General features: G+C 35.8%; 4 protein-coding genes across 5 annotated transcripts; 2 read left to right on the top strand and 2 right to left on the bottom strand.

The window, feature by feature from the left end:
• Positions 1–2,134: 2,134 nt before the first annotated feature.
• Positions 2,135–8,951, bottom strand: LOC145590165 (uncharacterized). 2 transcript variants are annotated; one of them, XM_081646921.1, is made up of 5 exons: positions 8,123–8,951; positions 5,253–5,313; positions 5,079–5,162; positions 4,804–4,945; positions 2,135–2,732 (listed from the first exon to the last, which is right to left on the bottom strand). In XM_081646921.1, the coding sequence occupies exons 1-5, from the start codon at positions 8,595–8,597 to the stop codon at positions 2,364–2,366; spliced, it is 1,131 nt and encodes a 376-aa protein (XP_081503047.1). In that variant the 5' UTR covers positions 8,598–8,951; the 3' UTR covers positions 2,135–2,363. The 2 variants fall into 2 exon arrangements, with proteins under 2 accessions (XP_081503047.1, XP_081503048.1); XM_081646922.1 differs by having other exon boundaries at positions 5,253–5,310.
• Positions 8,952–9,843: 892 nt separating this feature from the next.
• Positions 9,844–12,455, top strand: LOC145590164 (G2/mitotic-specific cyclin S13-7-like). The gene is made up of 7 exons (XM_081646920.1): positions 9,844–10,092; positions 10,528–10,736; positions 10,838–11,050; positions 11,150–11,524; positions 11,612–11,773; positions 11,861–12,042; positions 12,141–12,455. The coding sequence occupies exons 1-7, from the start codon at positions 10,056–10,058 to the stop codon at positions 12,283–12,285; spliced, it is 1,323 nt and encodes a 440-aa protein (XP_081503046.1). The 5' UTR covers positions 9,844–10,055; the 3' UTR covers positions 12,286–12,455.
• Positions 12,456–12,692: 237 nt separating this feature from the next.
• On the top strand, positions 12,693–15,262 carry LOC145590162 (photosynthetic NDH subunit of subcomplex B 1, chloroplastic-like). Its single transcript, XM_081646917.1, has 6 exons — positions 12,693–13,372; positions 13,773–13,963; positions 14,061–14,318; positions 14,424–14,529; positions 14,654–14,739; positions 14,866–15,262. Exons 1-6 carry the CDS (start codon positions 12,785–12,787, stop codon positions 15,038–15,040), a joined length of 1,404 nt encoding a protein of 467 aa, XP_081503043.1. The 5' UTR covers positions 12,693–12,784; the 3' UTR covers positions 15,041–15,262.
• A 35-nt stretch (positions 15,263–15,297) lies between these two features.
• LOC145590163 (phosphatidyl-N-methylethanolamine N-methyltransferase-like) lies at positions 15,298–17,082 on the bottom strand. Its single transcript, XM_081646919.1, has 2 exons — positions 16,792–17,082; positions 15,298–15,719 (listed from the first exon to the last, which is right to left on the bottom strand). The coding sequence occupies exons 1-2, from the start codon at positions 17,034–17,036 to the stop codon at positions 15,470–15,472; spliced, it is 495 nt and encodes a 164-aa protein (XP_081503045.1). The 5' UTR covers positions 17,037–17,082; the 3' UTR covers positions 15,298–15,469.
• Positions 17,083–23,746: the final 6,664 nt, after the last annotated feature.

Genomic DNA, 23,746 nt, shown 5'->3' with positions numbered 1-23,746 from the left:
TTACATAAACAAGCGAAAAATTTGCTGTGCTTTTTCAGTGTGGTTGTGGTTACTTATTCAAGGTTTACTAAGGGTCTCTGTTCTCTTTAAATTATTTTCAGTTCAATTCAGTTCAGATTCAATAAGTTCAGTTTAATTCAGTTCAGTTTAGTTCTTAATTTCCTTCTCTCATAAAATATTCAGTTTAGTTTAGTTTAGTTCAGTTCAGTCAATCAGAACAGGCCATAAGTCAATCAAGGGTTACTTATTCTTGGGTTACTCAATTAGTTAGTGCATTTTTTGTGTGAGAGTAATCCTTAAACGACCGAGTAACCTCTGACCGACCGAGTAACCCCTAAAAAAGTAACTCCAGTTACAGGGTGTGACCATCCACATGTAAAAATTTTGATAAATAAATTTTTTATTAATAATGCTATTTTATACCAAAAATAATGTAACACAAAGTAAAATTTATTATTTGGAGAAAAATATGTTAAATATGAACAATATAATCATTAAAAAATTATAATAGTTATATTTTAAACGATTATTAACTTTTCAAGAAAGTGTTCGGCATGAATAAAATTAGAGGCACAATCATAAAAGAACGACTTCAAGTTTATGGTCAAGACATTAATCAAAGAAGAATATTAAGAGAATATGTAAAAGATGGCAATAGTTCTCCATTTCAATTAAATATAGTATGATGTTAAAATTAGATTGCAATTCACGTTATTAATTTTGGGAAAACAACACATGTGCTTTTATTTAGAAATAAAATTCAAGAGCTTGCTGTCAAAATTATTATTATTATTATTATTATTATTATTATTATTATTATTATTATTATTATTATTATTATTATTATTATAAAAAAAGAAAAGAAAAACAAGAGCTCTTAAACACGTGCTCTTGACCAACAAGATTATGTCCTAAAAGGTTGAGCATATAGTTTAAGACTAAAAAACCCAACAGCTGATATGATTAAATTATTCAATTGCTTTGGACGAAATGTATTTAATCAAGGCTCCACATGTTTACTTTTCAATAAGAAAACAAAATTGATTAATGTGTGTAATTAGTGAATCTTAAGGTTAGTTAATATAGTGAGTAAACCAACACTAACAACCCTTGACGATTTTATAAACTATTCTTCATATTTTGTTTTGCAAACAATCTAATGTCAATATTCTTGATGGTCAGATGTACTTATTTTTACATGAAAAAAGCAAATTAAAGCAATTAGCTTGAGCATCAAAAGATAAGTCATTTTAAGATTTGAGTGGTGGCTTAAGGTCATAAATAAGGTGGTTTCGAACATCAAGGAGGCCTCTCGAGGTAATTTGGTAAATCCGTCATCGTGAGCCCCCCAACCAAAAAATGAGGTATATATTCAATATGTTGTATGTACGAAATTTTCAACTATTTATACAGAATATGAAATGTATAAAAAACTTATATTAAAATTTCAAAAACCAAGATGTTCAAAAACTTATATGAATGTCTAATAATTAATTTATACTTCGTATATGTCTCACTATCTGCAGACTCATACGATACTTCAATACCATGCCACTACCGATAAGGATTGGACAGTCAATAACCAAAAGTAAAGTTATATTTTAACATGTTTTTACTTATCATAATGATGAAGTTAAAGATAAAGCATACAAGTATAAAAATGGAACAAGTTGCACAAATGGCCATCTCTTATTAAAGTGTCAACCGAAGATAATAGAAGAATAGAGGGTCAAGAGTCAAGCACCTCGTGTGGGAATTGTATTTATTAGATGATGAAAAAGTTGATAATACAAATGAAATGTACCACTCTCACTCTCCTTTCCTTTTATTTTGTCTTCAACGATCTTAAATGTGAGTGTAATTTATGGTCGACAACCAGTTTTCGTCACCTTCCTTTCTTGGTGCTTTTCGAAGCGATTAATGCCTTCTTTATAGTAATTTTTATATTTTTGCACTTTTCACGTTTGATTTGTTGAATTCATTATTATTTTTCTTTATTTTAATAAGAAAATTATCAAGACAATGTAGTTCTTACTAAGCATTTTGAAGAGCTTCACTAGACACAATAGATCGAATCATATAGCATATTTTCAGGAAGAGAAAAAAAAAATACTCCGTTGCAATCGACAGGAAGAACTAAAAAAAACATTCATAGCAACTGTACAAGAAAGCTAAAAATATCACCTGTCACATTACAGAATTTCCTAAACTCTAAGCATACCGACGACTTCATCTTCTTCCTTTTGTCTGCATCTCACATTGAGGATTGTAGAGTACAGAATAATTCACATTTATACAATTAACTACTACTATCTGCCAGCTTCTATTGATAGAAATATGTTCTTATCAACTAAACTGCAGGTTTAACCATCAAAGCAAACACTCACTTCATCCAAAGCTCTAGCAAGCTCCAGCTTATCCACGTCTATCGGTTTATCCTCCTCGCCCTTGATTTTGTCATCCTTTTCTTTTCCTTCTCCTGCTGCAACGCATTCCTGGAATCTAAAGCAGGTTACGAGATGATCATTTGTCAAACCAGCTGCTTGCATAAATGAGTAGACTGCCGTGGGCCCAACTCCTCGAAATCCTCTTCTCACCAGGTCCTTGCTTATCATCTCTGCTTTAGAGGTCTTGACTGGCACCTGGCGTGGATATCGGAACTTGTTTACTATAGGTTTCTGATTCATGAAGCTCCATATATACTTGGAAAATGACCCAAACTCCTCGATTACCTGCATAATATAATCACAAGAAGAAAAACATACCAGTAAATAACATAATCAGCACTTTCATTCTCAGCTTTTTCCTCGGAATATTTTTTAAAACAAATAAAACAGCATTAAGTTGAATACGCTTAGCTCACACTGACTTCATTATTTTCACACAAGATGAAGCAGCATTGGAGTTAATTCTTTTAGCTCAGGATTACAAGTGTGATGACTTCCACAAACCAAAATAACATTCTACAGAACATAATAACAACATAGCAAATAAAATACTTCAGGGCTAAAACTAATATGACAGAACTTTAATACTTCACATTTTGAATCAAGAAGCATAACATCAGCCAAAAAACCGTCAATGGAATGCACTACAGATAAAAGCCAGGATACTACACATTTGCACAGTGCTAAGCAGCAAGTTGCATCAGTTTTGCTCCTGCTACATGATAATTCTGATATCTAGTTATTCAATGCTAGACTCATTGACTCAACCACTGCACAAGAAAACTAACGGATTCAATCACTTAGAAATGGCATAACAAGTCATCTAGGTCTCTATTATGTAACAATTAGCTTGATTAAGAAAACTAAATACTGACTAGATTTTAAGAATAATTGCACCATATTCAAATGACATCCCTTTTCTGTGGCTCAATTCAACACCAGCAAAGGTCGCAAGATAGTGATGATTTTCCTCAAATTTTACAGATGCCTGACTGAAGAGAAACAAGTTAACATTACATGCAAAAGGGAGGTCAGGTTTCTAACTTTGTTGAATCAAAGTCAACGAATTTCCAAAACAATAATTGAATAGAGATCTAAAAGAGGCCAGAGATGGAATCTTGCTCCAAGCTAGGAAACAAAGCTGCGTTCTCCCTTAAAATTCGCAGCATTGAGTTCTGAACAATTCAGCAGAGAAACTGATAAGAAAGCGCTCCTGAGAATAACTCCATGCATACTTTGCTGCCAAGAACTCAAAACCTCCAAGGTTACATAGCCTTGCTTGAAAGGATAAAGGTAATCGCCCGGAAAGGTGTATCTATAATTCACTCGTATACTACTACTCTCATCACTTATATAACATAATTACAAGGGTCAAATTTAGCTTCTGGGCTCCAAAGAGTTCAAGAATCAATCAATCAAAGCCTTAATCCCATAAGTGATAAGTGGGTTCGGCTACATGAAACAAAAGTGATTATTCCGTGTAGTCATCCACAAAAATCAAAGGGTTCAAGAATCCAACCAATAATCATAGACATAATACATATCCTTAATATGGAACCTTGAAGATTATGAAATCCTTAATATTTTATTCTATTTCTTCTTCTCCATGATATCAACCCTACATTGGGATCCATGCTAATAAGAACGATCAGTGGCTTATGGTCTTGCAAAAGCAATAACCTCAAGGATAAAGCTGTAACTGAAAATTGGAAACATTCAGCACCACACTTCATCATTTGCATGCAAAATTCTTGGAAAAGCGAAATAGAGAACTTGGTGTATTAGAGATTTTTCACATGAACAGTTCTAATTCTGGAGGCAAGCTATGTACAGGCTAATATACGAGATATTGTACTTAAAATAGGCTCCGTTTGTTTTGATGGAGAACCTTATTGAAGAAAAATAATTTCCCATTTTCTATCGTTTGTAATGTAAAGAGTGGAAAAACATTTTCCTGCTTAAAATCCTAACATCCCTCTATATTCCTCCAATCCATATTTTCCCTTCCGCTCCCATTTTCCTCTTCCTATATGCTACATAATTTTATTTATAAGAAAACAAAGGAAACTTTTTATACAATCAATATCTTTTCCTTGGAAACTGTTTTCCATGGAAAACAATTATTTTTAAATAGTTTCCACCAAAGCAAACACAGTCTTAGTCCTCTTCAATTAATTGTTTTATTCACTTTTCCCCCACCCTTTTCTATTTGGTAAATTACACTTTTAGGTGCAAATAATGTCATAATCATGGCATCCACATTGTAACATAAATTTACCAATAACACTTTCATATACATGCTATGCCATGAGAAGAGAAATGATCATGCATCAACAACAAACAAATTTAGTATTACCTTGCACACTTGACGTGCATTTTCAATAATATTGCGCATTTTAAGCTCTGATAGTAGGGTACTTCCAGGACTTCCCGGTCCACTAATCTTCTTCTCATTTAGTTTAGAAACAGATACTGGATCAAAATGCAAGAAAACTTCCCTGCAAAGTGAAAGGTATAACAAGCACTAAGACTGTGATTAATCAATGAATTGTCTGATATACATAGTATGAGTGTATGACTATCATAGAAAGAAATTAAAAAAAGAAAGAGAAACTAATCATAAAGTCCTACCTGAATATATTTCTCTTATTCAGTATTGTCGGCCACGCTAACTCAGCTAAAGCGGCTGAGAGACTGAGCAGTTCAAACAGTTTGCTACATATAAACAAAATAAGATGATAAAATTCATTAGAATGCATTAAAAAAACTTGGAATATATCAACTCCCTCATAAATCATAATATACCTGTCATCATGAGCTGGAACTCCCCATTCTTCATCATGAAAAGCAGCATAAGACGGATCTTCTTCAGAAAAGGAAACAGTGTTAGAATATCAACAAAAATATAACATCAAACAGAACAGGCCAATAGCCCAATATATAGATTTTTTATGAAATAAAGTAAGCAGTTTGATAAATTAATCTCTTTTATTTATGTACAAATTTATAAGCAAGTTCTAATGGCCTGTTTGGTAGGCAGTGATATATGACCCATAACCATAAACCCATAATGGTGATAATGATATACTCCTTGTGTCCCCAATTTTTTCCCCAAAACCTTGTCCCTAACTTAAAAGTTCCATTTCACCTTCTCGGCTGTATCTATTTATTTATTCACTTAAAATAAACTAAACCCCACTTCTTTTTCTTTTCTTTTTTATTTTATACACCACCTTAAAAACTTGTGCAAAAGGTAAATAAGACTTCAAATTGGAAACGGAGGGAATATGTAATTTTGGAAGGAAAGTCTTGTGTCAATGTACTACTCAATACCACCTCTAAAGTGATAATGAATAGTTATTTTAATAATAATAAAAAAAAGGTTATATGATGGTAGTGGATTGACTTATGGAATTAAGGCTTTGATTGATTGATTGATATGGTGGTGGAAACACTCTACCATGGACATTGGCATGTAACTTTCTCTACAAAACTACATATAAATTCAATACTATTACCACCATACATCAGCCTCCCCCAAATGGACCATAAAGATTTATCCAATCAAATAAGAATACAAGATACAAAAGTCACTTTTTTTGGCCTTCACAAAATAAAAGCATGCTATTCATTGCAATCTAACGACTCAGCATCACTACAGAGCTCAAAATTCATTGCAGACACTTCCATTACTTATTCCAGTGTTGGTTGTAAACTAATACTCCTTCACTCTGTTCCTCTTATTCTACAAAGTACGCATTTACTGAGGCATGGAGCAGTAATGAAATTAGGTTAATGGGCCTTAACTTCACGGCTCTAGTTGATCCAAATGTATTCTCAATTATTGTTCTTTTTAAATTCCCTCAAGAAGCCAAATAAGCCAGGCCAGAGTTTAAATTGCCTAACTTGCAAGCTTGATCAAGCCCAGTTGGATCGAGTCCAGCTGGGCAGCAATGATAATGCCCAGACATGAACCGGTAAACAAACCTGCATCAAGACAATTCACATGCCTTACTCGAGTTGCCTTAGGCGGGCCAAGTGTTTGCTAAAGTGTTTTATTTTTGAGACTTTAAAAAACTCTTTAATAAGCCATATCAACCAGCTGGAATTTGGTGACTTGGCCCATGAGTCCACGATGTACTCGCTAGCTTGACTAGTCTAGATTCACCTTCGGCTTGATGGGCCTTGCCACCTTTATAATGAAAAGATGCTCTGGCATCAAGTGCATAGCAATCGTCTCAACTTTAGCCTCCACCTACACCACCCACCCCCCAAGTTGTAAGGAAACTAAGAACATCGGGCTCCTTGAGAGGGAAAACCTGACAATGATCCCACAGATTAATTGCCCAACATGTTCTCAATTGCTTTGGCAATCTCTAAAAGGGATGACATATCCTTATCTTAATCCTAAGTATTGGGATTGGAGGTTACCTTAGACTTTATATGTCTCCAACCTTAATGAGAGCATTAGATGTTTAGATCTCTTAGCCTTACCATAAGTATTCTAGTACGAGGCTCTATCTAAGCCTTAGTTGTATATGTCAACACAATACATCACCTAACAACTAAAAATCATTGATTACAATTTCTAGGAGATAGAGGAATGAACGCTCAGCTTAAGGCCACTTATATCAAAGCTTACACTACCCCAGTTCCAAAAGTTCTACACACTTTTACTTTAATCTACTTTTGGCAAAACCCATATTACCTTACCTCAACATTATTTACATCTTTCCCCTCACGTAGCATCCACAATGTTTACACTTATCCACTCACTCTCGCTTACTTTTCCCACCTTTTTCTTACACCCACCCACTTTACTCATCACATTAACACACTCGATCTACAATTGTCATAATTTGTGTGCAAACAATAACCATAAAGAACATTTGGCAACAAAGATAGTTAAAGAGAACCAAATATTGTCTTCTGTGTTGAGTTAGAGCCAATAATCAAACAAAAAAAAAAAAAAAAAAAAAAAAAAATCCTTTGCTCTAAGAACAACATATCATTGTGTACAAATTGTAGAAAGAGAATCTAAAAGGAACAGCCAAAGATACCTTATTCCTATTCTTGAACAAACCTTAATTAAAAGAAATCAGATATTGCTTTCTATGCTACATTTCATCTTAGTTTCACATGTTTCATCTTCTAGGGCCTTATTATCAAAGGTTTGCTGAACTTAAAGATGGTTGTAAATGAATTTGGTACCCTCATCAGTCATCACTTCAATGATAGACCTTTTAACCTCTCCAAACACCTCTATTCTATCCTTCTTGTTCACAATAAAAAACGAGGTCTATCCTCAAGTTAAATGATTTAATAAAGGCCACAAGATCTTCCTTAATTGTCATTTTTCCTACCAGTATCATAGCATCAATCATCTACAACTCACACCAAAAATTCACACCTCCAAACTTCAGCAGCTTAAAATGTTCACCCCTAAAATTCTAGCAACGCTAAAATTTTGGCTTTCATGTCACCCAAGACCACCAAATGACATTTCTGAAACTCAATTACACTTACTGACACAAAACTGCAAAGTAGAAAAAAATAACATAGATTTTGTTCCAATAATTTTGTAACGAAACAATAGGATTTGTTCCAACAAGCTAAACATAACAAAATATTTGCACAATGATTATAACATAATGAAAAACAATGGTAAATCATACCAGTGTTAGAAGTAACCCAAGCACATCGCTTCTTTCCCAAGCCATCAACCTCAGCCGCTGCCCCATCATCCACAACCACCTTAGCAGCACCCAAGCCCATGTTACTAGCACCCCCTAGCTTCCTCCTCATCAACGGCGCGCTAATCCTTCCTGTCGATGCTCGGCTATGAGAAGAATCCGACGAAGTATCCGATGAGCACGAAGCATTAAGTGATGAATTACCCCGCAAAAGCTGATTCCCATGCCTTAAGATCGACGGAGCACTCAGATTTCGCATTGGCGGCGATAATGTGGGTGGATTTTGAGCTAATCTCTTCTCTTTACTCTTGCTTTCCGTCTCCGGCGAGCTATCGGACTTCCGCAGAGGTTTCCGAGCTTCAACGACGGTCCTCGCTTTGTTTCCGGCAGGTACTAGCACTGGCCTTTGCTCAAAGTCAGCTAAATTCGTCGATCTAACTCTGGGACCCCCCGACATTGACGAAATTCTGGGCAAAAAAACCCTAAAAACAGTTTAGATTAAAAATTAATAGCAATTGGCAACGCACATTGTTGGAAAATGGAGATCGGATGTGAATTTAGGGGTTATGAATTAGGGGTTTTGGGGTAGGAGAGAAACCCTAGAAGATGAGAGAGAAGAAGAAGAAGGTGCATTGATAATAATGGGGTTGACTAAGAAGAGGGGTAGTAGTTGGATGCCATTTTTAGGAACAAGAAGAAGAAGAGGAGAGAGTGAAGTGAGGAGAAGTTTAAGAGAAGAGTCAAGTTAAAGCTAAAATGAGATTTCACCCTAAGTTGTTTGAAAAAATGGGCATAAGAGATGGAAGGAGGATTCTTATGGGGAGAGTGGAGAGAGAATGTGAGTTTTAGAGTCTACCCATTTAAAGTGTGCCACTTCATCACATACCAATGACTATTACCAATATTATTGTCACTTTGATAGTTTGATTGAATATTATTGTGTGGTTTCTTATTTCATTTTGCCAACTCTATCAAAGATTGTAATGGGACATACCTAGCCTAAGACACTATACGATACGATACGGACGAACGTGAAAAAAACACGACACGATTTGATTGACGTGACATTGTAACATTGGTTTATGTCTAGCTTGCTCTTTTTAAAATTTTATAACGACACAACACCTGATTGGTGATTTAAGACGTGGGCCATTATCATCTTTACTCTATACGTAATTAATCATTGTCTTAGAGTTGCTAGAAAAATTGAAAAATTATGAAGTAATTTAATTTAGTTTAATGACAATGTGTGACTTAGTTTTAACAAAGGGATAGTTAGGCTAGTCACTAATTAATACAATTATGAAAAGAATAAGTTAATGTTTAGTATAACTTTTAAAAGTACACATATCAACTAATATAAAAAAAACTATTATGTATTTTTGTTGAGCAAACTTTGAAATCTATTTATGTCGATTTTCATATGAAATACTTGACACACGGATCATGCATTAAAATTGTGTAATAATCCTATAATAACAATCAAAGAGAGCCTCCTATGTTATGTGCAAGACTAGCAAGTAGCACCTAAAAAAGTCAACATAGAAAAAAAAAAAAAAAAAAAAAAAAAAAAAAGGAGAAACGGACAAGTCCAATTCCCAGGGAAATTATAACGGTAGGCCCATTAAAGGCCCATACACTGCTACACTGCACTTGGCAAAAATAAAAAGAAAATAAAAAGGTAAAAAAAAACATATGAAGTTTACCGTTAGATTGGAGCGCATCCAACGATCCTCAACTTTACAGAAAATTCGACCGTTGTGGATCCCCACCCCCCATTTAAATACCGCCATTGCAAACCTTGTTCTTTCATCTCCATCTTCATCGCTCATTAATCCACTCTTAGCCGCGCTCAGGAGAAAGGGAGAGAGAGAGAGAGAGAGAATTTTGGTGAGAGAAATCGAATCAGAGAAAGATGGCTGCTCGAGCTGTTCTTCAAGACCAACCCAGAGGTATTCTTCTTTCTTTTTGTTCATTCACCGTTTTTGCGTACAATTTGATCAATCTGATGTTCATCGTTTATAACTTTAATCAAAATTCAATTTTGTTATTTATCTCCTTTTTTCTTTCTGTTCATTCTGATTCTGATTTTCTCTGTTTTTTGGACATGAGAATTATTCATTTCTGATTTTTAATTTCTCTGTTTTATGTTTGTCTGATTGTTTTTCTCTGTGTTTTTTGATTTCCATTTCCTTCCTGTTGTTTTAATGCGGAAATATTTGATCTTTGATTTTTTTCCTCTTGAATTCGGTTTCTTTGACGATAATCTGATTAAAAATTATAGTTAAAACCCCCAATTCATGATTGTTAATCTAGGTTTTAAGTTTTGATCTGGGTATTCTGATTCTAGGAAAAAAAATTAAAATCTTGGATGTGTGAATGAATAGGTGGAGTTGAACAGAAAAATGGTCAAGCAGGAGGAGAGAGAAAAAATAGGACAGCTTTAGGAGACATTGGAAACGTAGTGACTGCAAGAGGAGGAGGAGCAGCTGGTGGTAATGGTATTGTTAAACCCCAGGCAATCAACCGTCCTCTCACTCGGAGTTTCTGTGCGCAGTTAGTTGCAAATGCACAAGCAGCCGCTCAGAAAAACAAGGTACCATTATTGCCTCGGATCAAACATCATTTAGCCCTCTTTTCAAATATATTAAGACAATTTGATTGATATCTATCAAAATCTGGATTGATTGTTTGCAGAAACAAGGAGTTCAGGTTGTGGATGTAAACGTTGGTGGCACAAGAAAAGCTGGGGTAGCAGGAGCAGTAGCAGCCCAGAAAAAGGTGCAAGAAAAGAAGAAAACTCAAGTTGACTCAAAAACCCCTTCTGGACATGGGAAGGTTGAGCATAAACCAGCACCTAAGAAGAAGAAATCACCAACCCTTACTTCTTTCCTCACCGCCCGAAGCAAGGTTTAATTTTAATCCTTTGATTGCATAATAAGATTAAGATGGTATAGTATATATGTTGTGATAAATCAAATGTGAAATGTGCAAAATTGTCTAATTCAGGAAGCTTGTGGACTGACCAAGAAACCTCAAGAACTAGTAGTCAACATTGATGAGGGAAGCATACAAGATGAATTGGCAGTTGTTGAGTATGTTGAGGACATTTACAACTTCTACAAGATTGCTGAGGCTGAGAGTCAAGTGCGCGATTACATGGATTCTCAGCCTGATATCAATGAGAAGATGAGGTCTATTCTTGTAGATTGGTTAATTGAAGTGCATTACAAGTTTGAGTTGAGGCAGGAGACCCTGTACCTTACCATAAACATCATAGATCGGTTCCTTTCGATGAAGGTTGTCCCTAGGAAGGAGCTTCAGTTGGTAGGCATTGCCTCAATGCTCATAGCCTGCAAGTATGAAGAAATTTGGGCACCTGAGGTACTGTAATTTCAGGACCCTAAGACTGAAACTTTTTATGGGTTGTTTCTGAACAAGTAATGTTAATCTGACTGACATTTGTTGCAGGTGAATGATTTTGTACAGATATCAGATAAGGCATATGTGAGAGAGCAGGTTCTAGCAATGGAGAAAACAATACTTGGGAATCTGGAGTGGTATTTGACAGTCCCTACACCATACATGTTCCTCACTAGATATGTCAAAGCTTCTGTTTCAGCTAATTCTGAGGTATATACATACATTTGGATCTCAATTCTGAAGATTTTAGCCTACAATAATCAACTTTACTGATTGGTTTTCATTGGTTAATGGCAGTTTGAGAATATGTCATACTTCTTTTCTGAACTGGGTATGATGAATTATGCTACCACAATCAAGTATCCTCCTTCACTTCTGGCTGCTTCGAGTGTGTACGCTGCTCGCTGTACTCTGAACAGCGGTCCCTCTTGGACAGAAACTCTCAAGCATTACACAGGCTACTCTGAAAATCAGCTTATGTAAGAACTGTTCCCAAATAAACATATATAAAGTGCTATATACATTGACCATGAAATTTATGCTAAACGTATATATTTTGTGATGATATGATGTGCAGGGAATGTGCTAGGCTGTTAGTTAGCTTCCATATGGCAGCACCGGAAAACAGGCTGAGAGCGGTTTACAAGAAGTTTTCGAAACCAGATAATGGCGCTGTTGCCCTTCGATCTCCAGCCAAAAGCCTTTTGGCCTCTACTTCATGAGAATTTTGTACTAGGGTTCATTGCAAAATAATGCTTAGTATATTACTGTCATTAAATTTTTCTACACACCATCACAGAATGATGTCTTGCAATTCTTTTATTGACAACTGAGATATGTAATCAAAGCTTTCTTACTTTGAGTATATATGAAAACAAAGTTTCATTCTTAATTTCCCGGTGTCAAAATTTATCTTTTATATTCTTGCTCAGAGCTAAAATTGATTCGACAGACAGCTTCTGTAAACCGAAAATTTCTAAAAAGTGTTGAACAAAACTGATGCAATCTCCAAATGAGGCCAAAATTATCAAGAATGCTTCCAAAACAAATTGTCCACATGTATATAAAAGGGAAAATAATATTTACAAAAAATTATAGCAATATAAAATGAATGTGAGGCATGAAATGAAATCAGCCCCTCACTTATCCAATTATCTCACAAACCAACTGCCAAAAATCAAAACACACAAACATTTCCACTAAGTAATAACAGATTTAGCTATGGCTACTTCTCTACTACCCAAGTGTCTAACTCCTATTTTCTTCAACTCTCCTTCCTTGCCTAGTAATTCCAACCACCTCGCCAAACTCTCCTTTCTGAATCCACTAGAACACTCACTCAGCGCAAAACGACCAACTTTTCTGCCACAAGCAAAGAAGAAAAACCCGTGGTTAGATCTATTCGATGATGGAGAGGATGATCCAGACATAGAATATGGGTCATTGTATACTGATGGGAAACAAGATGAAGACCCAAGGCCACCGGATAATCCCAGCAACCCATATGGGTTCCTTAAGTTCCCACAAGGATATTCTGTGGAGGTAGCATCATTGGCATCAAAGGTGAGAGGAGATGTCAGAAGATGTTGCTGTGTGATTTCTGGTGGTGTATATGAGAATCTGCTTTTCTTCCCTGCAATTCAGTTGATCAAGGATAGGTATCCTGGAGTTCAGATTGATATAATTACATCAGCCAGAGGAAAACAGACTTATGAAATGAATAAAAATGTGAGGTGGGCAACTGTTTACGATCCTGATGATCATTTTCCTGATCCTGCAGAGTACACTGACATGATTGGACTTCTTAAGGTTGGTCAGTATGTCTTTTTTGGGGCACTTCATGTTCAAACTAATAAGAAGCATCATTCCTTCCAAATGTCATAAGTAATATGCCAATGTTTCACGTTAGTAGAGTTTGAATGTCAAGTCTTTTATAGCTCTGAAAGAAGAGGTAGTCTAAGCTCCAACAAAATTTAGGCCTACTTGAGTAACTTGACTCACAGTCAACTCCATAACACCCATTTTAATGAGATATGTTTCTTGTGCCAACACAAATAAATGGGTAGATGTAGATCAAGCAATCAACATACTCACTGAAGATACTAAACTAACAAACAAGGAAAGTGGTAAATCGGAACAGCTACATACATACTCATCGCATAAAAGAGTAGACAATTTACAAATTGATTTACTGTAATTTTTCTTGCAGAATAGATATTATGACATGGTGCTGTCCACAAAACTAGCAGGGCTAGGGCATGCAGCATTTTTGTTCATGACAACAGCCAGAGACAGAGTAAGCTACATATATCCCAATGCAAATGCAGCAGGAGCTGGACTCTTACTATCTGAAACATTTACACCAGACAGTATGAATCTTTCAGAGGGAGGATATAACATGTGAGAATTAAGACAACTTACCCGCAACTTTAACATTTTAATATCATAAGCAAACCCAATTCCTTATTTCTGTTGGGAGTTTTTTTATGGCTACTAGGTACCGTCAGATGGTTGAATGGTTAGGCCGACCAGCTAAGAGCGTACCTCAGCTGCCAGTTACCTCCTTGAAGGTATCAATTGCAAGGAGGCTGAAGGACGTTGTGGAATCTAAATATAAGGAAGCAGGAGCAAAAAAGGGGAAATATGTTGTGATTCATGGCATACAGTGCGACTCACGGGCATCAATGCAGTCCAGAGGAGATACTGATAGCTTGCTCCCTATTGAGATCTGGGCAGAAATATCCCAGGAAATCAGGTAATGTTGGTTGCAACATGAAACCTTTTTTTGGCAGCATTTTGCTAGCTCAGAAAATTTTAAGCCAAAAATTGTCTGCTGCATCAAACTGTTTTGTTAAAACAGGGGAGTTACTCCAGTGTTTGTGATTCCACATGAAAAACTAAGAGAAGATGTGGAGGAAATTGTCGGGGACGAAACCAGCATTGTGTTTATAACGACGCCTGGCCAAGTAAGTACAATTTTATTTTTACTTGATCTGCCTACCGATTCCAAAGCATGAAGAACTTCTGGAACTTCAACTTGGAACTTGTAGCACTTGACTCTAACTTTGTAAATAACTAAATATGCATCAGTTAGCAGCATTGATCAATGATTCTGTTGGCGTTATAGCAACCAACACAGCAGCTATTCAGCTTGCGCATGCCCGAGAAAAACCCAGGTTAGACCAAATTTGTACTACATATTAAAAATTGGCACAAAAGAGCTTTGTAATTGAATCTACTTTAACTGCATTAACACTCACAGTTGCAAAGAAATTGATTATACCTTCACTCAAATTCTGCAGCATCGCTTTGTTTTGCTCTGAAGAAAAGGGAAAATGTTTTGTTCCCAACGCAGAAGGAAAGAAGTGCACAATCATAGCATCAAAAACAGGAAAATTGGCAGACATTGATGTTGAAGTTGTAAAAGATGCACTTAAAGTTTTTAAGATTGCAACTGCAGTTCCAGCTTTGGTGTAAAATGGCACATCAAGGATGCTCTTTCCACCTTTTTATTTATTTTTTTTCTTTCTCTTTCAACTTATTCTACCAAACCCCTCATGGAATTTATTTTAAGAAAACGAAGTATGTGTGTGAGGGAGACACAGTACTTAGAAGATGTAACTCTCGTATGCTTTTGTAATGACATCAACTTTACATTCTGAAACTTGAATGAGAATAGACAATCATTCATTATCTTTATTTTCAGAACCAAAGAGTCACAAACTAGAGTTACAAAGATTGAGTTTTGCAAGGGACTCACCACTAATTAATATGAAGCAAACAAAATGATACAGAACGGGTACCAAAACTAAGCACAAGAAAAATGATGTGAACTTGAGAGCTTCATTTCACTAAATTTTTTTTGCATCAGTGGCTTATAGGATATTCTAAGGATGAGTTGGAAACTCATCTGAGTGGTTTGGCACGAGTAGTTGGATCTTCGTCTGACTCTACATGTATCATGAACACATAGCCGAGGCACCACAAAAGGATATATTGGAAGGGAACCCACGAAAGACAGGCCAGCAAACTCATAATGCTACCAACGTATTGTGGATCTTTGATGTAACCGAATGGAAATTCAGTAACCCAAGGTACGGTCTTCCCAAAGCGAACACCATAATAAGTCCCAGATTCACCCAATAACTGATAAACCCTGCAATTAATTGAACACTCCATTAGTTAACATGAAATATAAAGGACAGGGGGAGAACAACAGAAAGAAAAGAAGGATGAAGAAGATGAGAAACTCCTTAGTCCTTGGGAGAAACAAATACCAACGCTGAAACTAAGTAAATGTTGTTAGTTAACTGCTTTTTGAATATGTTCTTAAATGGGAAATAACTGAAGAATCACTGCAAGCCTATAAACAGGTAACATCATCTCCAACCAAAGGTCAAATTGACAGCACAATTTTATGTTCTTGGAAGAAGCCTAGAAATGGAAAAGCAATGGACGTTACACCTAAGCAAGAACAAGAAAGCAAATCCATTATTGTGAAAAAGTTTCCCAGAGAAATTAGCATATACGAATTCGTATGTTTCTCTAAGATTTCCATGTCATCCGAGGATGCAAGCATGGGTAATGAAAGGTTTATAGGTCAATGGCAGAGAAGCAAAATAGAAATATATACAACCATAATAACAGTCTGAATTGTATATTGTATTAGGCTTATAGTTATAGCTGATCAAAGGAGTAGTACCTAATCCTAATCCTATATATCTTCAACTCATACTCCTAAATAAACCTTCACTCTCTAGGAACTTCTCCAACTTACTTGAGTGCTTCTCAACCTTGTCATCAATCAGAATCGGAAATGTAATCATCAACTTTTAGAAGAACCAAAAAGCAAGCATCGGATGATTGATCTGTGTTAAGCAATTAGTAATCCGGAATGCTAATCAATATTTAATACCCTCAAAACATCATGTAATAATGGAAGCTTTAATGAATCACCCATTCATTCATTCATTCCCCACTTAATTAAACCAATTCTACATCACTCATTCATTCATTCCCCACTTAATTAATCTCAGAAACTCCAATAACACAATCTTCTCATTCCATCTTGCATAGAATAAGTACTAAAGGAAGCTTTAATTAATTTAATTTCATATCAAAAATTGAAGGAAACAATTAAAAAAAAAAAAAAAAAAAAAAAAAAAAAAAAAAAAAAAAAAAAACAATATTGAGAAATTAGAAATAAAAGAAGAGAGAAAAGGATGGACCTGAAGTTGAGGAACTGGCCAGCAAGGAAGAGAGGCCAAAAATAGAAAGGAGGAGGCCATGAAAGAGAAGAGACAGAGTAAAGAGAGAGAAACTGAATGAGTTTGAGAAAATGAGAGACAAAAGCCATTATCTTTGAAGGGTCATTTTGTTTGCCGCAAAGATGAACCCATGTTTGAGGTTGTTTCCATAACCAACAGTAGAATGGAAATGGCAACAACACCCCTATTCCTGCCCATATTCCCATCTTCTTCTTCTTCTTCTTCTTGTGATTTTTTTTGGTTTCCAGATTTCTATTTCTGGGCAATTTTCACAACTGAACAGAGAAAGTATTTAACTCAGATAGGTTTCAGTGTTAGATATTTTGGACTTTCAGCCCATTATTTGGGCCCAATTTTAACTACTCTGCCCCTTTAACTTGTAAATGTGATACAACAACTATATCACTTACTTCTTTCAATCTTAGCATTGGCTTTAGCCTTTAGGAGATCAATAAAATGGTACATTGGTACTTCATTCATAGTGAAGTGCTTACGAATTACGGAGTAATATACTTCATTCTATAGACATAAACATATGTAATGTCATCTTAAAAAACACATAACAAGGTCTAATAACATTTTACTTGTCTTATCGATTTTTGTAAGAGCTTTAAAATGGGGCCGACGGAGTGATAGGAATATAACTAGCAGCGAACAATAATGACTAATACTACATGTGAAATTCTATTTTCAGTGGTACAATAATCAGCAGCCTAGACTAGCAGCATATTCTAGCAGTTGGGCCTGCCAAGAAAAAGAGTTTGCAATCATTAAGTTGTGATTAAAATGTCACTTTGATTTGCCACTGATGCAGATATTAGAATGGCTATAATCTTTTGCAACTTTATTAAAGTCGAAGATCTTAATAAAAGAAATTCCACAAACATGTGTCAACTTCATTCAGTTTCTTCACATTTTACATCAAAACATTAATAAAGCTTCTTTTATTAATCCCTTTTGGCATTGGCATTAATAAGATTATGTATTTGAGACTTAAAGAGTCATGGTTCTAGTAATATCAAACAGATTGCAAATGCCTCAGCTTATGATTCCTAATTTCATTCATAATTCCTTCCCCTTTCCTTCATAATAGATTGCAAATTCAGACATGAGCTTATGAACTTTATTTGTGACATCTTTTAAGTAAAATCTCACTAAATCATTATTCGATGTAACCAATTCGATCTCACTATATTATTACTTGATATAATCAATAAGGATAAAATCTATATTATAAACGTGACTTTTATTTAACTTTTACTGAGAACTGATTTCTTTTTAGTTATGTTGTGTAGGGTAATAAAACTATTCTAGATCCACCTACCCCACACAAACAATAAATGACCATGACATTTAAGGGAAAAATAAAAATTACATGTGATTTATGATTGATGTTAATGCCCCAAGGACCAAACACATGAACAACACATATAAAGTAAAAGCAAATCTCGTAGCTTTTATATAGAGTATCATCATATACATTCAACATACAAAACTTGGAGAAAATACTTGTTAATAAGCCTTATTGACGAAACATGTTAATAAAGGAGTGGCGACGTCATTTTGGTGAGTAAAGTAAGGGTCTTTTGGTATTTTACTTGTCCACGAGCGTTAACCCTGATAACGATCGTTAGCCCCCCCATTCTCGTATCCCGTACTGGAGACCTTCGTTTTTACCCCCCGTTTTCCCTTTTATGCAGACCTCCGTTTTAACCTGCAGCGTTTCCCCTTTAGCAATGCTCTCCGTTCCTCCATTCAATTGAGTGCTCTGTAAATGAAATTCTCTCAATTCTTCAAGGTTTTAACCGGAGTATTCTTTGATTTCGTCAATTAGTCCTCCAATTCTTAGGGTTTAAGTTCAATTGGCGAATTACGACGTTAGGGTAAGGGTATTTCTCTGATTTGGTTTCAACATTCTTCATCCAATTCCATAATTAACTCAATTTCGCCGCAAACAATTCGATTCCGGGAGGGAAAATGTGGTTGCTTTTCCCACTAGTACGAGCTGTTTCAACCGCAGTCGTTTAGTAAATCTCACAATTGCAGCGTCTTTTGCCGGAATATTGGCGACAGGGGGGCACTGTACTTGATTCAGCTAGGGTTTCAAGTCGCATATATAGGTATGTTTACTTCAAAACGTCTCTTTTGAATCGGGTTTAATGTTGCTGTTGTTTCTCGAATTGTTACAGTTTCGTAATTGAGATTTTTTGTAAGTAATAGGCGTAATCAATCTCATATATAATTGTTAAATCTAAACAGAAATGGAAGTTTTCGGGGTTGATGTAAATTGGTGGAACCCGTTGAAAATAATTGGCATGTGGTTGTTGATTCAATTGTTATCATATATTACAGTTTATCAATTCAATTGTTATCATATCAATTCAATTGTTATCATATATTACAGTTTATTGATTCAATTGATCTAACAGTTTACTGATTGCACTAAAATATGATTAATGCTTGCCTACATACATATGATTTGCCTAAGATATGTTTAAATGATATGATTAATGTTTGATTTTTCCTATGATACGATTAATTTTTGATTTTGCCTATGATATGATTAATGTTTGATTTTGTCTATGATATGATTAATGTTTGATGTTGTCTATGATGTGATTAATGTTTGATTTTGCATATGATATGATTAATGTTTGATTTGCATATGATTTGCCTATGGTTTGAAGTTATCACCTGATTGTTATCACGTTATTAGGTTTAAGTTTATTGATGAATAATTTCCATTTGTAAATACAATAGCAGTTCTGTATGGATTCAACTGGGAGTTTGAAGAAGCGCAAAACATCCAGTGATCAAATTTGTATTAAGGTACATGTTATTCCTTCACAGTTAGGGGTTATGTTATTTTTGCACATTTAAGGCCATTCACTATGTGTTGTTGTTGGGTCAGAATGGAATTGTACCTGAAATGAAGAAGCTATCTCCGGAACTATTCACGATAATGTAATATCATGTTAGGAATTTCAATCTGGTTATTTTCCATCTTCTTGTATTCATTAATTCTTATATGAACATGTAGGATGACTATTTAAGTGTTGGTGGTGAAGTTAAAAGGAAAGGAAAAGTGCTGTTAGAACATTTCAAAGCTAGATGCAGGGTAAGTTCTTGTATGTCCAAATTCTATTTGGTTAAATGTGATTTGTTATTGACCCTTAGGGTTTTTAATTGTACAGCCCCCTAATACGAGTTGTCGTATAGAGTCTTTTGGTAGAATATGCCAAACATTTGATGACCGACGAAAGCGTTGGGTTGGTGAAATGGGGTTTGATGGTTTGTTAAAGATTGGAGGTGACATGAATCTCCCAAGACAATTGGCGTATTGGTTGATGACTCGTATTGACCCCTTGAACTGTACTCTTAAAAGCCATGATGGAAGATTGTTTAGGCTTTCTCAAAATCAGGTACATTGGGTACTTGGTATTCCGAATGGGGGTATGCCTGTTCCGACATACCAATCATTAAACAATGAAATGTTGAGCCGAGTAAACTTGATTATGGAGAGATATGGTAAATCATGGTACACTACGTCAACCAAAACTGGTCGTCAATACCTCTTTGAGGGTATTCCGGTGACTGGGAACTTGATTGCGAGACTGGAGGGACAGTGGCAGGAGGAGGAGGTGGAAGAGTTCAAGATGTTGTTCTTGTTGTTGTCCCTAGAGATGTTGTTATGCCCTACTCAATCCTCAAGACGAGCAGCAGATCTTGTGCCTGCATTAACGTGTGCCGTGAATGCCGCTGAATTTGACTGGTGCTGCCTCGTGTTGAAAAAGCTCATGGATAGTGTAGCTATGTTTGCACGCCGGTTTTACTCAACGGGCTCTGCGAGTGGCTGTGGCGGTTGTCTCATATTTATTGTGGTATGCCCTTATTTGTTGACATTTGTTAGTTGTATTTGTGTCCAGGTATTTGTGCTAAAATCTGTTATGACACTTGTCAGGTATTGTATTTGGATCGGCTGAATAGCTTTCCTGTGCAGTGGGGTTATTTCCCAAGGGTGGAAGTTTGGAACGTGGCAGAGATACGTAGGACTGTTAGAGAAGATCGCCTCCCAAACAGGGGTGACTTTGGACAAATTGGGGTAAGCATTTACAGAATTGCCTTATTAATTTTCATGGCTTTCGCGTGTTTACATTAAATCAAATTTTATTTGGTGTTTTAGACAGTGGATGTTGCATACGGTGAGACGCATCCATGTGAAGCAAGGGATAGTAATGGGCCTGATGGGAAATCAAAGGTGATGTGGTCAAAAGATGGCAGTTTGTTTTAATGTGTTATGGTATATGCATTGATCTCATACATCTACATCCTCGTACAGGTTCTTAGGAGTGTATGTTATAGGATCAAGGGTAGCAAGGATTCTCGAAGCCGTTTTGCCACCAACATTGTTAAGAGGGGTCATTCGATGTGTCAAACAGTTGATATGAGTTCCCATGACTTAAATAAACTACCCGAAGATGCTATCTGAGTATCTGAAATAATTTCCTTAATGGGCTTTCATTCCTTCTGTTATCACAATAAGGGTACACTATTGTTCTCAATTATTTGCCTTCAACATGAAGTTGTTATTTTAATTTGTACAATGAAAATCAAAGTTGTTATTGATGATAGATGTGTGATGATAGATATTCTCAGTTTTCTTATCGTGTAGATGATAGATGTGTGATGATAGATGTGCTAAGCACAACAAAGGAAATGAAAGATGATGGGCCTCCTGGAAAGATTTGTTCCAAACTCCTGGAAAGGGGCCTCATTCATTCTAATTACGATGATAGGGCCTCCAGCATAACTACGATATTGGGCCTCAGCATAACTACGATATTGGGCCTCAAACCAAGTACTAAGTCCACATGTTTTATCTCATTCTCACTTCAAAGTCTTATCTCATCCAATTCTTAGTTGCCTACACACTAACTTCATGTTTATTTCATAGGTTATAACTTTTCAAATCAAATGCGATGAGAGAACGAAATTAAGCTTCAAGTTCCAACAACATACCGCTAGGCTTATCACAAAGTCACCACATACTAGAAAAACATGTAGTTCCATTAACATACCAAAACTTCAAGTTTTACTAACGAAACCAAAAATAACTACCAAAGGATGATATCATAGCATAGCATCATACCATCATCAACTCATTAACATTCCAAAGTTCAAGTTCACAAAATGAAATGACACTAACTTAAGCTACAGCAAAAGGTGTGCCTTTTGATTGGCCATTCCGAACTACTTAACTAATTAGTCCCACAATATATTACAAACAAAAGTGTGGTGCTATTTAGATTAGAGATAGACAATACTAATAAAACCACTAATCAAGCAGCTCCAAATCCCAACTCATTCACGGTTGTTCACTCCATCAAGTTAGGGCCAACGACCACTTTGTCACCGTTCAGAATCCCAGCTTCCCTTATGGTGTCAAGACTTGTCAGCACATTATCCTCATGCATGAAGATCAAATTAGCTGGATCAACATCAAACTTCTCACCCCATATGTGAAACAGACGGCACAGCGGAGTGTCTAGCTTGGCCTGAACTCTGAGCTTACACTTCCTCCTATGTCCAGTGTTCTTGACATAGAACCTCTTGATCCTTGTGTATGTGTTTACAACTCCGGGCTGGATTTACAATTACATAACACACAATTAGTTAACATGTCCAATTATCAATTCCATTAGTACCAAATTACCGTAATGAGCATCTACATGAATACCATTGGGCCCCAATCCAATTTCAGTGGGCCCAAAGCTAGACCAACAGTTTTGTTTTATTATGATCTCGGTCCATTTAAATTAATTACATAATATCAAATTATCGATTCCATTAGTACCAAATTACCGTAATGAGCATCTACATGAATACTATTAGGCCCCAATCCAATTTCAGTGGGCCCAAAGCTAGACCAACAGTTTTGTTTTATTATGATCTCGGTCCATTTAAATTAATTTACATAATATCAAATTAGCCTTAGATATGAGATACATGTTACATTTAATTTACATAACCATATTATATCATATTAGCATAATAACTATAATTAAATTAGGAGTATAATGTAATTGTTTTATTACATACTCTCTCCCATTTAATTTCCAAATTGAAACATTACACATGAGATAAACGTTACATTTAATTTACATAACCATATTATATCAAATTAGCATAATTAACTATAGTTAAGTTAGGAGTATAGTGTAATTGTGCTCTTAATTTAGGAAATAAACAAGGTGATTAGTTAACACCGTGCATTACATGTTTATTTCATGCAATAAAACACACAAAAAATAAATATTACGTGTTCGATAAATTTTAAAAAAAAACCAATAACTTAAGAAATAAAGAGTAAAAGATTTCGACTTTTCCAGTCCATCCACAAAAAGAACATCACCACTGTCAATCCCCATGGCCTCTGGGTAAGCAGTGCTTGGAATGAATGTACTCCCATAAAAAACCTTGATCTGACTGTGGTGGACATCGATCTGAGATGCATAGTCCCTGTAGATTCGCTCGAACGTCTCATCTGTGCGTATCTTGTACGGGACACCAACATCTCCAGCAGTGCGACTCCTTAGCACTATAGAGTACTCAAACGCCCTACCATCAGCAGTAGGTAAAACCTCGTTTAGATCCACGTTCGATGTTTCATCACCCTCAACCGCATCAGCACCCTGCGCAGACATTACATCAGACGCAGTAGGTATTTTGGGCTCAGCTGAAGGATGGTGCACCCTTTTTCCTGCAGCAGTCTTGTCCGCCTTGATAGGAGTCTTAAGTGGCCATTGGAGGCGGAACTTAGGATGACTACCTGGTCCAGTAGCATACTGACCAAATAGGTTGGAAATGTAGTCATTACATTCACTCTTTTTGATGAAAATGGGTTGTTTGGCCTTTT

Source organism: Chenopodium album, chromosome 17 (genome assembly GCF_948465745.1).
Source record: "Chenopodium album chromosome 17, dcCheAlbu1.1, whole genome shotgun sequence".
In the NCBI taxonomy this organism is placed as follows: domain Eukaryota; kingdom Viridiplantae; phylum Streptophyta; class Magnoliopsida; order Caryophyllales; family Amaranthaceae; genus Chenopodium; species Chenopodium album.
Note: the sequence above shows the minus strand (reverse complement) of the source record. Positions and strands in the feature narration are given on the sequence as shown.

What these genes read in the sequence shown, in the direction of transcription:
- LOC145590165 (XM_081646921.1), bottom strand. Translation starts at nt 8,597, where the DNA reads ATGTCGGGGGGTCCCAGAGTTAGATCGACGAATTTAGCTGACTTTGAG. An exon ending in TTGGGTTACTTCTAACACTG is followed by an intron (nt 5,314 to 8,122) that starts GTATGATTTACC and finishes CCTTTTCTGAAG; the next exon opens with AAGATCCGTCTTATGCTGCT. An exon ending in ATGCACGTCAAGTGTGCAAG is followed by an intron (nt 2,733 to 4,803) that starts GTAATACTAAAT and finishes TATATTATGCAG; the next exon opens with GTAATCGAGGAGTTTGGGTC.
- LOC145590164 (XM_081646920.1), top strand. Translation starts at nt 10,056, where the DNA reads ATGGCTGCTCGAGCTGTTCTTCAAGACCAACCCAGAG. An exon ending in TCTTCAAGACCAACCCAGAG is followed by an intron (nt 10,093 to 10,527) that starts GTATTCTTCTTT and finishes GTGAATGAATAG; the next exon opens with GTGGAGTTGAACAGAAAAAT. An exon ending in TACTCTGAAAATCAGCTTAT is followed by an intron (nt 12,043 to 12,140) that starts GTAAGAACTGTT and finishes TATGATGTGCAG; the next exon opens with GGAATGTGCTAGGCTGTTAG.
- LOC145590162 (XM_081646917.1), top strand. Translation starts at nt 12,785, where the DNA reads ATGGCTACTTCTCTACTACCCAAGTGTCTAACTCCTATTTTCTTCAAC. An exon ending in GAAATATCCCAGGAAATCAG is followed by an intron (nt 14,319 to 14,423) that starts GTAATGTTGGTT and finishes TTGTTAAAACAG; the next exon opens with GGGAGTTACTCCAGTGTTTG. An exon ending in TTATAACGACGCCTGGCCAA is followed by an intron (nt 14,530 to 14,653) that starts GTAAGTACAATT and finishes AATATGCATCAG; the next exon opens with TTAGCAGCATTGATCAATGA.
- LOC145590163 (XM_081646919.1), bottom strand. Translation starts at nt 17,036, where the DNA reads ATGGGAATATGGGCAGGAATAGGGGTGTTGTTGCCATTTCCATTCTAC. An exon ending in GGCCAGTTCCTCAACTTCAG is followed by an intron (nt 15,720 to 16,791) that starts GTCCATCCTTTT and finishes AATTAATTGCAG; the next exon opens with GGTTTATCAGTTATTGGGTG.